Source organism: Microcaecilia unicolor, chromosome 7 (assembly GCF_901765095.1).
Source record: "Microcaecilia unicolor chromosome 7, aMicUni1.1, whole genome shotgun sequence".
In the NCBI taxonomy this organism is placed as follows: domain Eukaryota; kingdom Metazoa; phylum Chordata; class Amphibia; order Gymnophiona; family Siphonopidae; genus Microcaecilia; species Microcaecilia unicolor.
This window is the reverse complement of record NC_044037.1, coordinates 270,228,737-270,243,760: the sequence shown is the minus strand read 5'-3', so window position 1 is coordinate 270,243,760 and position 15,024 is coordinate 270,228,737. Positions and strand designations below refer to the sequence as shown.

At 43.4% G+C, this 15,024-nt stretch overlaps 1 protein-coding gene across 1 annotated transcript in view; it reads right to left on the bottom strand.

Moving 5' to 3' along the window:
• Positions 1 to 15,024, bottom strand: part of NCKAP5 (NCK associated protein 5) — an 898,061-nt gene that overhangs the window by 535,721 nt on the left and 347,316 nt on the right. The window contains exon 4 of the mRNA XM_030209965.1: positions 6,180 to 6,313. Coding sequence (XP_030065825.1) covers positions 6,180 to 6,313 — 134 coding nt within the window. The remainder of the gene's footprint in view (positions 1 to 6,179; positions 6,314 to 15,024) is intronic.

The window sequence follows — 15,024 nt, the reverse complement described above, 5'->3', positions numbered from 1 at the left end:
TAGAATTAAACTCTGGAATTCATTGCCGGAGAATGTGGTAAAAGCAGTTAGCTTAGTAGGTTTTTAAAAAGTTTTGGATCATTTCCTAAAAGACAAGACAATAAGCCATTAGTAAGATGGACTTGGGGGAAAATCTGCTGTGTATTCTAGAATGAGCAGCATAAAATCTGTTTTACTGTTCTGGGATCTTATGACCTGGATTGGCCTGTGTTGTAAACCTTCTGTCTGTCCCAGTATGGCAATGCTTATCTTCTTCATGGTCGTAGTAATTTTTATTAAATTTAAAAATAGAATAACAGAAAACAATTCAGTGTAACAGTACAACAGCATACAAATGGCAAAAATCATGAAAAGGACAGAAGAGAGAAAGAGTGAAGAAAGGAAAAAAGAAAAACACTTCTCATCAAACATCTCTAAAGTAGGACAATAACAAAGACCACTTCTCCTTATAAGTGATATAGCGGCATGACTTTTTAGCCAGAAAGGTATCATATTTATAAGTCTGAAATACCAAATTCCACCATTCTTGATATGTGACTTGACCCAGGGTCTTCCAGTACCCAAACACTTCTTTCAAGGCTAAAGTGAGCAAAGTATTAACAAGTAAGCATTCATTATGGCTTAACGAAGAGCGAAAACGTTGGTCTCTGAGCAACACAAATTTATACAGCATATGACCATGGAAATGAAATATATCTGTTAAAGTGAACCAGACATCAGTCCAAAATGATTCAAACACAGTGAAAAACAAGGTGTCTGATAGTACCCTGTTGAGCATATGCCTAGAATAGACTTCCTGAGCCGGTACGTCAAGCTCCATCTCTGACCGTCTTCAAATCTAAGCTAAAAGCCCACCTTTTTGATGCTGCTTTTAACTCCTAACCCTTATTCACTTGTTCAGAACCCTTATTTTATCATCCTCACTTTAATATTCCCTTATCTCTTGTTTGTCCTGTTTGTCTGTCCTAATTAGATTGTAAGCTCTGTCGAGCAGGGACTGTCTCTTCATGTTCAATTGTACAGCGCTGCGTATGTCTAGTAGCGCTATAGAAATGATAAGTAGTAGTAGTAGTAGTAGCATGACAAGACCAACATAAACTGGGAATGGACGGATTAATGGTATGTGACCTGAGGGGCATCCATAAGGACCGGTGCATAAAAAAATAAAGGGACTGCGTGATGGCCGCAGACCTGGAACACTGAAACACTGAGCGCCAGATCTAATGCTTATGTTCTTATGTTAAAATTTAGGTGCAGCCACTTAAACCAACCAGTGGCGTAGCCACAGGTGAGCCTGGGTGGGCCAGGGCCCACCCACTTAGGGTTCAGACCCACCCAACAGTAGCATACATTTAGTGGTAACTGGTGGAGATCCCAAGCTCTATCAGCTGAAGACTTCCCTTTGATGGTAAGCCAAGGTGGAAAGAAGCGTTTTCTCGCCAGCTGAGATATTTTTTTGGTGGTGGTGGTAGTGAAGAACACTTGGTGCCCTAGCATTTCTATAGCGCTACAAGGCATACGCAGCACTGCACAAACATAGAAGAAAGACAGTCCCTGCTCAAAGAGCTTACAATCTAATAGACAAAAAAATAAATAAAGTAAGCAAATCAAATCAATTAATGTGAACGGGAAGAAAGAGAGGAGGGTAGGTGGAGGCGAGTGGTTACAAGTGGTTACGAGTCAAAAGCAATGTTAAAGAGGTGGGCTTTCAGTCTAGATTTAAAGGTGGCCAAGGATGGGGCAAGACGTAGGGGCTCAGGAAGTTTATTCCAGGCATAGGGTGCAGCGAGACAGAAGGCGTGAAGTCTGGAGTTGGAAGTAGTGGAGAAGGGAACAGATAAGAAGGATTTATCCATGGAGCGGAGTGCACGGGAAGGGGTGTAGGGAAGGACGAGTGTGGAGAGATACTGGGGAGCAGCAGAGTGAGTACATTTATAGGTTAGTAGAAGAAGTTTGAACAGGATGCGAAAACGGATAGGGAGCCAGTGAAGGGTCTTGAGGAGAGGGGTAGTATGAGTAAAGCGACCCTGGCGGAAGACGAGACGGGCAGCAGAGTTTTGAACTGACTGGAGAGGGGAGAGGTGACTAAGTGGGAGGCCAGCAAGAAGCAGATTGCAGTAGTCTAAACGAGAGGTGACAAGGGTGTGGATGAGGGTTTTGGTAGAGTGCTCGGAAAGAAAGGGGCAGATTTTACGGATGTTGTAAAGAAAGAAACGACAGGTCTTGGCAATCTGCTGGATATGAGCAGAGAAGGAGAGAGAAGATTCAAAGATGACCCCAAGGTTTCGAGCTGAGGAGACAGGGAGAATGAGAGAGCCATCAACAGAAATAGAAAACGGGGGGAGCAGGGAGGTGGGTTTTGGGGGGGAAATGAGAAGCTCGGTTTTGGTCATATTTAATTTCAGGTGGCGTTGAGACATCCAGACAGCAATGTCAGACAAGCACGCTGAAACTTTGGTTTGGATGCAAGGTGAGATATCAGGGGTAGAAAGGTAGATTTGGGAGTCATCAGCATAGAGATGGTAGGAAAAGCCATGGGATGAGATTAATGAACCAAGGGGAGAAGTGTAGATAGAAAAGAGGAGGGGACCAAGAACAGAACCCTGAGGTACGCCGATAGGCAGAGGGATAGAAGTAGAAGATGTTCCACCAGAGTGAACACTAAAGGTGCGGAGGGAGAGGTAGGAAGAGAACCAGGAAAGGACAGAGCCCTGGAATCCAAGTGAGGACAGAGTATCGAGAAGTATGCTGTGATCGACAGTGTCAAAAGCAGCGGAAAGATCAAGAAGAATGAGGATGGAATATTGACCTCTGGATTTAGCCAGTAATAGGTCATTGGAGACTTTAGTAAGCGCAGTTTCGGTTGAGTGGAGAGGGCGAAAACCAGATTGTAGTGGGTCAAGAATAGCATGTGAGGAGAGAAAAGCAAGGCAGCGGCGGTGAACAGCACGCTCAAGTAATTTGGAGAGAAAAGGAAGGAGGGAGATGGGTCGGTAATTAGAGGGACAAGTAGGATCGAGTGAAGGCTTCTTAAGGAGAGGTGTGACCACAGCATGTTTAAAGGCAGCAGGGACAGTCCCAGTGGAAAGTGAGAGGTTGAGAATGTGACAGATAAAAGCAATAAGAGCAGGAGAGATGGCATTAAGAAGTTGGGTGGGAATGGGATCAGAGGAACAGGTGGTACATTTTGAGGAAGAAAGGAGAAGTGTAGTTTCCTCAATAGTAACTTCAGGAAAGGAGGAAAGGGAATGAGGGGAAGGAGAGAGAGGGTAACGGACTAGTGGAAGGAGAGGTGGTGAGGTAGAGAAAGCAAGGTTTATCTTTTGAACCTTGTTATGAAAGAATTCAGCAAGGGCCTGAGGAGATAATGAAGGGGGAGTTGGGGGAGGGGCACCTTGAGGAGAGAGTTCAATGTGGTGAAGAGAAGTCGAGGATTAGAGCCAAGAGAGTTGGTCAGTTGGATATAATAATCCTGTTTGGCACGTAAAAGAGCAGAATGGAAGGAGGTCAGCATGAACTTAAAGTGTAAGAAATCAGCAAGGGCCCGAGATTTCCGCCAGAGGCGTTCGGCAGAGCGGGTACAGGAACGTAGGTAGCGGATATTAGAAGTCAGCCAAGGTTGGGGCTTTGTACGCCTTACAGGGCGGGTCATCAAAGGTGCAAGGATAGAGTATTGTTGTAAGAAGAAACAGCCTCGTTGACAGACGTGGATGGTGCCACAGTAGAGAGGAGGTTTGAAACATGGGAGGATAGAGATGAAGGGTCAATATCGTGAAGATTCCTAGATAAATTAGATAAGATAGGACGGGACTGGGAGGGAGGAGATTTAAGTGTGAAAGTTATAAGATGGTGATCAGAGGAGGGAAGATCAGAGGCAAGGAAACTAGAGGGTGAACAGTTGGAGGAGAAGATGAGATCAAGACAGTGACCACTTCTTGTCTAGGCCCACCCAGAATCTGTTGTCTTGCTACGCCTTTGAAACCAACTACAACCTGGTGTAAATGGCCACATTTAGGTGCAGATCGAGCATATTCTCGTAATTTTCAGAAATGCCCACGATCCGCCCATACACCTCCCATGGCCATACTCCCTTTTGTGATCCACACATTAGAATTTACGTGCACTGCTTTACAGAATACACTTAGAAAGTTGCACACGTAAATTCTAATTAGTGCCTAATGCTGATAATTGCTTGTTAGTGGCCAGTTATCGGTGCTGACTAGCTTGTTAAACAATTAAATTGCATGCGCAAATCAGCTACACATGTAACTTTAGTCACCATTTATAGAGTCTGTGGGGTTAGTGCACGCTAATCCTAATGCACTAGTTGGATAACCTAGAAACACCCACTCTACGCCCCATTCTAAAAATATATTTTTAAAAAAAGGTAACGTGCTTGTCACCATACACAAACAAGCAAAATACTGCTGACCACTTTATAGAATTAACACCACATTGGCATGCTCTGGTATCTCTTTATAGGCGCACTGTTACAGAAGTAGCTCCTGGAATGGGGCAGGAAATGAAAGCAAACCAAAAGGAGTTGAAGAGTAACATCCTAGGAAATCAGTCTAAAAAGGTGTGAAGTCCAAAGTACCTTAAAATTCCTTACTCTTCAGCAAATACTCCAATATACATAAGTACGTAAGCATTGCCATACTGGGAAAGACCAAAGGTCCATCGAGCCCAGCATCCTGTTTCCAACAGTGGCCAATCCAGGTCACAAATACCCGGCAAGATCCCAAAAATGTACAAAATATTTTATACTGCTTATCCCAGAAATAGTGGATTTTCCCCCAAGTCCATTTAATAACGGTCTATGGACTTTTCCTTTAGGAAGCCGTCCAAACCTTTTATTAAACTCCGCTAAGCTAACCGCCTTTACCACATTCTCTGGCAACGAATTCCAGAGTTTAATTACACGTTGAGTGAAGAAAAATTTTCTCTGATTCGTTTTAAATGTACTACATTGTAGCTTCATCGCATACAGTCTTGTCCCATCGAAAGCTTATGGAATCTTGACCCTACACGGGCCATGTTTTGGCATAAAACATCTTCATCAGGGGTCTATAAAACAACATCAAAACAACATATTATACAACAGAGAAAACAGATATAGAAATGGTAATAAAAGGATGTGTATGAAAACAAAGCAAAAAAATGAATAATTAGTTGTGAAACTGAAAAGGAAAAACAAACAAATAAAATACCTCCCATAGACGCTTCAAGGGAAATAAGTGCAATTGAAGAGCGGAGCAGCTAGCACCAATCGTTTTAAGAAGCTTTGGACTTCACACCTTTTTAGATTTGATTTCCTGAAACATTACTCTTCCACTCCTTTTTTGTCTGCTTTGAGTACTGTGGGAGTTTGCTGTTCCCTTCTTGCCGACAGGAAATGAAAGAACAGATCTGGACTTGCCTTGCAGTTGGCGCATGGTAACTAGCTCCATCCAATGCAGATGGCACAGATGCACTTATCACCATCTAAACAGGAGATGATCTAGTGGCTTATTTGGGGGCAGGAAAGAACCCCACTCTTTCCAGCCCACTACCACTATTCTACCTGGTGCCGCCGTGTTTTCAAAATGGGTACCAAGACTTCCCATGGTAATCTTGTGGGTCTCGACAGTCTCACGAGACTGCCACAGGGAATCTTGGCAGCCATTTTTAAAACATGACGGTGCTGGGCAGAATAGTGGCAATGGGCAGGGAAGAGTATTGTTCTTTCCTGCCCCCGCAGAGACCACTAGACCACCAGGGTCCTTCGAGGTGGGACAAGGGCGCTGTTGTGGGTGGTGGCAGCAGAGAAGGGGGGGAGCTTCTGGGCTCCCCAGAGCCCCTGGGCCCTCAGGAATTGCCCAGTTGCCCAAATGGTCAGTCTGTCTCTTGCATTTAGGCAGTATTTATGCATCAGTGGTCGCGCCTAATTTGGCATGTAACTGTGGGCTTATGTTAGTATTCTATAACAGATTTGGCATGTAATTCTGCTGTTACAGAATACCAATTTTTGGTGCCTTTTAGTGTTATTTATAGAATTTCTCCCCCTGTCAACTAATATAAGCACGTGAATTTGTTGAGTTACCTATTTTTACTAGAAAATGCAGTTTCCAAATTCTGGGGCTTTTGAGTTGTTGACATCAGAATACAATTTCCATTTACCAAATCCATGAAAACCATACCTGGAAAAATGCTCCTGCAAGCCACGCATTTGCACCTTGCTGCGGTCAAACTCCAGTGTTACCTCCTGTAATCTCTTTTCACTTTCAAGTCTCAAATGTCTCTCTTCCTCCAGCTCATGCATCAGCTTCTCACGCTGGAAAATACATCAATGGTCATATGTTTAATTTACTGAGCAGAGGGTAGGGGACAGAAGAATACACAGTAAGGGCATGGACTGAATGTAGTTTCCACCTCTCCATATCAAGCAAATATTTACTTTAAATTATATAACTGTAAAAACAAAACAGCAGACACCAAAAAGCTGCAGATTTCGATGGTCAGTCCACATAAATTGCATTGCTTTAAATGGAAGCCTTGGCAGATTTCCATAACTTAACATGGCACAATAAGACTTTTTTTTTTTTTTTTTTAGCATTCTGCACTTTAGAAAAACAGCTGCAGATGCATATATGAACAGAAATCAAAACAAACAGATTCAGAGATTAGAAATCCATGGATTACAGCAGTGGTTTCCAACTCAGTTCTATGGGACCACCTGGCCAGTCAGGTTTTCAGGGCATCTGCAATGAATATGCATGAGATAGATTTGCATGCACTGCCTTCTTGGTATACAAATGTGGATATCCTGAAAACCTGACTGGCCAAGTAGTCCCTGAGGACTGGGTTGAAAACCACTGGTTTATAGCAGAGTTATGGACTGCCGATAGATAAAAGCTGGAATGTGATTTGTTGAATAATAACATAGGAAAACTGCAACTACATAATGAAGATTGAATCTTAATACTATATCACCTGTGATACATTAGAGTGACAAAAAAGCATATAGTATTCTAAAATAGATTACAATTGCAATGCCAACAATATCAATTGAAGTATAATGACGTCAAAAGACCTCAGCTGTGCTACTCAATGAATATAACCAATCTCATCGAGGCTCAGGCACCATAGTCATCTTTGGTCTTTTCAAATGTTTATCCAAATGTATTTCTTCAGATATACTTTTTAAATTATAGAAACTTTATATCTAATAAATGCATTTATCCTATGACGGCTCAGGGATAAATCATCAGACATGAGTCATGTTTTCGCCATTTGCTGTATCCTAACATTAAGACAGATCCATCTTGCCAACAAACCTTGACCAGGAGAGCATTTGTTGGCAAGATGGTTCTGGCTTAATGTTAGGGGGTATATCCTTGATATACTGTAGCAAGTGGCGAAACAAGACTCATGCCGGATAATTTATCCCTGAGCTGACATAAGATAAGTGCATTTATTAGATATCAAGTTTCTCTAAAGTAAAAAGTATATCTGAAAAAATATATTTGGATAAATGTTTGAAAAGACCAGTGACAACGATGGTGCCTGAGCCTCGATGAGATTGGTTATATTCATTGAGTAGCACTGCTGAGGACTTTTGATAAGTCATTATACTTCTTTTGTCAACTTCAGTATTTTGTTTGAAGTGAATATTGGTGAGCTGGTTTTTAAAAGTTTAGCCATCAGTTACAAGTTTAATAATATCAAAGGGACATATAAGGAGTCAATTAAAAAAAACCAGCAAGTTTACTTTATTCATTTAAGTGCCAATACTTCAATTATTTATTCAGCACCACTATCCCCCTAATTCTATAAATGTCGCCAAAACCTAAACATGCAAATTTGCCTAATTCGTGTGTGTGGGATCTGTGCCTAACTTTTACGCACGAGTAAAAAAAAGGGGCACGGAAATAAGAGGGCCATAGGCAGAACAGGGGCGTTCCTAGCATTTACACGCATTGTTATAGAATAAGGGGGGGGGGTACATGTTTCAGGCGTGATTCATGGCCATAAGCCGTATTCTATCAACCACACCTAACTTCAAGCATGGCTTATAGAACAGCGTTTTGTTTTTGGCACCGTATATACAATTTGGCCCTCTGTGTATATATTCTAAGGAGCTGCAGTGGGAATTGAACTCAGTTCCCCAGGATCAAAGTCCACTGCACTAACCACTAGGATATTATATTATATAGCTTCCTCCTGATAAAGCAAGCCACAGTGTCAAAGCGCAGATTTGTGTAGAGGAAGTGAAGATGTGACCACTACAAATACAAATATACTTATATTCTGCAATAACTCATAAATTGTATGCGGACTACACTTACAAGAAATTCAGGCAATCCCTTAAGAACTACAAAGTCACATTAATTAATAACAATCGGCATCATAAATACTTTCTAAAAAGAAAAGCTTTTAAGAGCTTGTGAAACAGAATATAAACAGTAAGAGATCTAATCAGAACTGGTAGAGCATTCCAAATTGGGATGCTAAGTATGTAAAGCTGGCAGAAAAACTAAACACCCCTAGGACTGGGGAATTACAATAAAAAAGGGTCTCTCGATATCATTGATCTATGCATGCCTGGAAAGCCTATTAAATCCAACATATATAATGCAGTTCTACCATTAAGAACACTGAAAACCATTGTGTACAATTTAAACTGTATACGAGCCTCTACAGGCAGGGAAAGTCTCTCTCCTTTATGAACAGAAAATATCAATTGAGCCGCCGTGTTTTGAATCATCTGCATGCTCCATGGTACGCCATTTTAAGCTGCGGTAAGTATCCGTTAGTGCTTTCTGCATCTTGGTAGAAAGATCCCGAAACCAGTGATGCAACCCGTTTCCCATCCCAAAATGTTCCTGATAATGTGAAATATCTTTTTTGGTATACTCTGCTGCTGCACTTATCTTGCTTTTGCTTGTCTTCAATTTCTGTTTTCTCTTGCAATTTTGGTTCATTGGATTTTTCCCGTTTCTTTGAGACAATCAGCAGATGAATTATTTAGGGACCCTTTCACAATTAATGCATGGAAGCATTAAAAGGTTTTGCGGTAGCTGGCCTGTTTGTGTGTGTTAAATTGGGCTTTATTTTATTACATTTGTACCCTGCACTTTCCCACTCATAGCAGGTTCAATGTGGCTTACATATTATATACAGGTACTTATTTGTACTTGGGGCAATGGAGGGTTAAGTGACTTGCCCAGAGTCACAAGGAGCTGCCTGTGCCGGGAATTGAACCCACCCCCAGACCAAAGTCCACCACACTAACCACTAGGGCACTCACTGCATTTTCTGATTTTTTTTCCCCCTCAGGGGGCATAGCATGGGTGAAGACTGATCATGGAAGTGTTAGCCAACAAACATGTTACACTTACCACGTACTAATTCGCTAAAGCTGAGTTAACATGGCACCGCTCAGGAGGAGTGGGCCTGAGTTAACTTTCAGCAGGTACTACATGTTAATAGGAACAACCCGCAATAAAGAGTGGAAACACCTCCAAATGGTGCCACTTAAGAGTTGCAGCTTCTGCACAGTAAAATCCTACGTTAAACCACAGTAAGTGCAATGTTTAGCTTATTTTAGTAAAAGGGTCCGTTTTGGTATCATGGTGTGGCCGTTTTACTAAAATAAGCAATTCAGAGTTACCGCATGGCCCGGGCGGTAATTTCATTTTTTACGTGCGTCCGCTACGTGTGCAGGAAAATAATTTTTATTTTACAACGTGCAGCGGAAACTGGGTAGTAATCGTCATTCTAAGCACGTAGACCATTACCAACCAGTTAATGTGTGAGACCTTACCGTTAACGGGTAGCAGTAAGGTTCCAGACCCAAAATGGACGTGCGCCAATTTTGATTTTGCCGCATGTTTTTTTACAGGCTGCGTGTGCCCAAAACACACGCCTATACTAGCGCAGCCCATTTTTCAGTGCACCTAAAAGGACCCCTGTGCTTCTTATTGGTTCATGATATTTCTGTGATAGTTTTTATGTCAAGAGATTTATCTTCCACTCTCTGAAAATTGATAAAAGATAAACATAACATTTCTAATAGGATGAAGGAGGGGGGAGATGGGAAGATGCCAATGAAATATTTGACAAAATGGAGCTTCAAATAATTACAGACTTTTCCTCAAACAAAGTATATTTGAAGCAGCATCAGAGTTGCAAAATTCAGCTTAGCTGAAACGTATCTATACATCACACAAATCCGGAAATACCGCTGGGTTACCACAGAAGCTCAGCAATAGTTCCTGCCCCTAGCACAACCCACTTCTGCTGCCACAAAAATATGATCTATTTTTGTAGCGCTGAAACTTAACCGGCGGTAAACTGTCCAGTTAGCACTGGGTTAGCACGGGAGCCCTTACCGCCATCTCAATGGGTGGCGGTAAGAGCTCTCCCACACCCGAAATGGCCGCGCGGTGTTTCACTTACCGCACGGCCATTTCTTTTCCTCAAAAAAAAAAAAAAAGACAGAATCACACATAACTGTTGGCGTGCTATATAAAATCCAGGGAAATTGGCTATATACCCAAATTTACACAACTTTGGACGCCATTTATAGAATCTGGAGGATAGTGTGACTGAATGCTTTAGGCTTTCACCTGCTTCCTGAAGTAGAGGTTGCCTGAGGTCCACTTTGACTAAGCAGCGGTACTTCCCACCCCTAGTGCGCCGTCATATCCGGCGCTACAAAAATATATTTATTGTTGTCACGCCTAAGTATACCCGGCAGTAATCGGATCGCTGCCTGGTTACCGTTGGGTTAGCACGGGAGCCCTTACCGCCAACTTAAAGGGTGGCAGTAAGGGATTCCCCCCCTGAATGCTCATGCGGCAAGTGCTTTACTTGCCGCATGGCCATTTCCTGCAGGAAAGTGAGACTTCCCTTTTACCCGCTGCGGTAAAAGGGGGCCTCGGGGCATGAAAAGCACACACCGATGCCCGTGCAGGCCCCCTTTTGCCTCAGCTTGGTAAAAGGGTCCCCGAGTTAGATAAAGCCTCTCCAGCACAACTTCTAACCTACGTGTTTACAACATGCCCACAAAAAGCATGAGAGGGGAGGCATGATGTTTTCCGTCTGGTCTAATTAAAAAAACAAAATAGCAAAGGTTTGTAGATGTTAATCTTTTTAAATATGGAGAACATTTGCACACATTTCATGGCTATAAATCTTACCAGATAATAATTTACAATACAAGTAACCAAGGGACCAAAATATGAACATTACCAAGTGGAAAGAGGACGATAATGACAATGATAAATAAGCAGGTGCCAACAGAGGGGGCTGTAAGGGATTAAATGAAATTATTTCCATGCAAGGAGAAATATGAGGTATTAAGCAGTGCATACAGATTTTCTGTCCACCCACTTTCACATAATCTATAAAGAAAGTGAAAGTTTGAAATGGGGGAACAAATGGCTAGAAAAATAAAACAGGCCTGAATTTAAAGTGCATCAAAGCTCAGCCAATTCTTTCTGGGGACACTGTTCAGAATAATTTTGCCTAAGCAATTGTCCAATCAGTACACACATGGGTCTGAGAAAGATGGAGTCAATCCTTTTTCTATACATGATTTATGTTGCTCCTCAAGACCTGAATTCAGGAAAGATTTTTTAGAATAGCTGCAGAACAAAAGGGGGAGGGGGGGGAAGCTTTGCCACCAGCTGGGTGCTGAACCATCATAGAAAGACAAAGGCTGGTCCTAATAAGTCAGCTCTCATCAGGAACTCAGCAATATCTACCTTCCATAGAAGAGGCAGGGCACTGCTGTACAATTTACATGCTTTATTTATAGCAAATACATGGATGCTTCACTATCAAACATATAAACGGCGAGTGACCGAACTAACTCGCAAATGCGCAGTAAAGACCCTCTCTGTCCCACCCCCGCATCAATACGTGATGACGGGGGCGGGACAGAGAGGGTCTCTACTGCGCAAGGGGAGGGACGAAACCGCCGTTGCTACTGCTCCCCCCCCCCCCAAGTTCGCCGCCACCACTCCCCCCACCCGGAGTCGCTGCCGCCACCCACCCTCCAACTGGGACGGGCTCTCGCTCCGCTATAGAAACAGCGTCAACGCAGCACACAGCTCAGCTGAGCTGCCGTCGGCCTTCCTTCCCTGCCTCGTGGGCAAGGGTGGGACACAGGAAGAGAAGAAGAACGGCAGCTCATCTGAGCTGTGTGCTGCGTTCCCGCGCTGTTTCAATAGCGAAGCGAGGGCCCGGCCCGGGTGGAGGGGTGGCGGCGGGGGGCATAGCAGTGACCTCGGAGGGGCAGCGGCGAGCTCGGCGGTGGGGGGTCTTGCAGCGGCGAGGAGAAGGGGCCTTTCAACCCCCCCCCCCCCCGTCCTATACTAGCCCGTTTTTACGGGCTCAACGGCTAGTAAACTTCTAAATAACAACTTACATGACTATCATACAGCTTTCCACTGGCTCCCACTCAGGGAACGCATTACGTTCAAGATCTGCACAATTGTACACAAAATCATTCACGCAGACACCCCAATCTACATGCTAAACCTCGTAGACTTACCTCTAAGAAACGCCACAAGATCATTCCGCAAATTTCTCGACCTGCACTTCCCCAGTTGTAAAGGACTAAAATACAAGCAGATGCATGCGACTACATTCTCGTACATGGGCACGCAATTATGGAATGCATCGTCTACAGACCTGAGAACAATCGACGAAACAACTATCTTTCGCATATCTCTGAAGACATATCTCTTCAACAAGGCATACAATGAGAACTAATAGTCACACTAATCCACCCAACAACCCACTCAGTTAAGAGAGCACACCTACTATAACTGTCTTAATCATTCCTTTCCTTCCTCTTTCTACCCTTATTTAACCTCTGCACAATATTAAATGTATCTGTCACCCTGTAATGACAATGTTAACAAAACCATGTAGGCCACATTGAGCCTGCAAATAGGTGGGATAATGTGGGATACAAATGCAATAAAATAAATAAATACATTACTATCATACAGCTTTCTGACCACAACAGAATTCTAAACTAGGCAATAAAGGTCCCCTTATCACAGCTTTTCTTGCCCTCTGTTGTAAACCTATGGGCTTTAATGTGACCTTTTACTTTCCTTAGCAACTTCTCAATTCCTAACTGCAGCTCTTGCCTGGTTTTTCCCTGCATATCACAAAACTTAGCTTCTCCGTGTATTTTAGAATAGGTTCTACATTGGCAATTCCTGTTCTAAGATGCTGGCGGAACTTGAGATGCCCCAACCTGGATGCCTCAAGTCCCATGTGTACATCCTTTTTAAAATGCAGCTCCACATTTCTCCGAGTGCCCAATTCCGATATGAGCACTCGTCATTTCAGTTCAGGACTCTCAAGAACTACATCTGCCAGCATTACCATAATGTGTGCATGCACAGAGGCTGGCCGTATTATTTATTTATTACATTTGTATCGCACATTTTCCCACCTATTTGCAGGCTCAATGTGGCTTACATAGTACCGTAAAGGCGTTTGCCAAGTCCGGTAGAGAAATAAATACATGGTGATGTTGTGGCTGTGCAGGATGTAAGTATTCTTTCTGCAGGGAGGAGGTCTTTAGCTGGCGGGACTTGCCGATCTCCACCAGCTCAGTTATTTCTTTTGGTTTTATAAGGGGGGGGGGGGGGAGTGAGAGAACAGGAGGGGACTGAGGAGGGTGAGCACCTAAGAAGCCCGAGGAAGGCAGGGGAAGAGCACCAGAGGGTGCTGAGGAGGGTGGCGAAGAGATGAATTTTCGGGCCCACCCTAAATTTGCCACCTGGCTACCAGTGGCGTAGTTACAAGGGGCCACGGGGGTCTGGGCCCCCTCAAATTTCCTCTGGGTCCCTGGTTTTGTTGGTGGGGACCCCCAATCCCCGCTAGCTGAATCCTTCTCCTTTTAATGAAATTTCACTAAAAGGAGCGTACAGGACATGAGGGGGAAGAGAGAGCAGGGCAGGCAATGCGGCAGCACCGGAGACCGGCGCTGGAGAAGGTTTCAGATGGCAGGGGTTGGGGACCATCCCCAGCCAAGGTATTTGCTGTAGCAGTGGGTGGGGACTGGCAGGGGGGCTGCAGGGCGGCAGACCAAAATTGCCCCCCCACCTCGGGCTCTGGACCCCTCCCACTGCAAGGTCTGGCTACGACCCTGCTGGTTACGCTCTTGCCATAAGCTCACTTCCTTTCAGAGATCTTAGACTCTGTCTTCAGTTGCTTCTAGTGACAACCTGCAGTGACCTGCCTAGCATGTCACTCCTACCCTAGTTGAGATAATATTTTACCATCTCTCTGACCTCTTGTGCACCTTTCTTTAAATTAGTCCCCCCCTACTTTCTAACTCCTTCTATTCTCTTACCTATCTATATGTTCCATCTTAGTTTATACCCTACACTGTCTATTAAAATGTTTTATTACGTATTGTGTTGACATTGTAAGTAGTATACTATGCCATACTTTGTATTGTTATTTGAATATTTTTTACTGCTGTAATTGCCTATTGCTCATGTTTGATTTATTCTTACTGTACACTACCTTGAGTGAATTCCTTCAAAAGGGCAGTAAATAAATCCTAATAAATAAATAAAATATACAGCATAGTGAGAGAGAAATAGTTCAGTTTATAAAATATAAATGCACATTAAAGATATATTATGCATCTTTGACCATTCACTTAAGGGTCCTTTTACTAAGGTGCGCTGAAAAATGGGTTGCGCTAGTGTAGGCAGATCCATTTTCAGGGCGCCTGTAAAAAAGGCCTTTTGAAAATTTTTTTTGCCAAAAATAGACGTGCAGCAAAATCAAAACTGGAGCCGGTCCATTTTGGGTCCGAGACCTTACCGCCACCCATTCACTTAGTGGTAAGGTCTCACTCGTTAACCTGGCAGTAATGGTCAGCGCACGTACAATGCCGATTACCACCCGGTTTTTGCCACGCACAGGAAAATAAAATATATTTTCCGACATGCGTAGTGGACATGCATAAAAAATGAAATTACCACCCGGGCCACGTGCTAG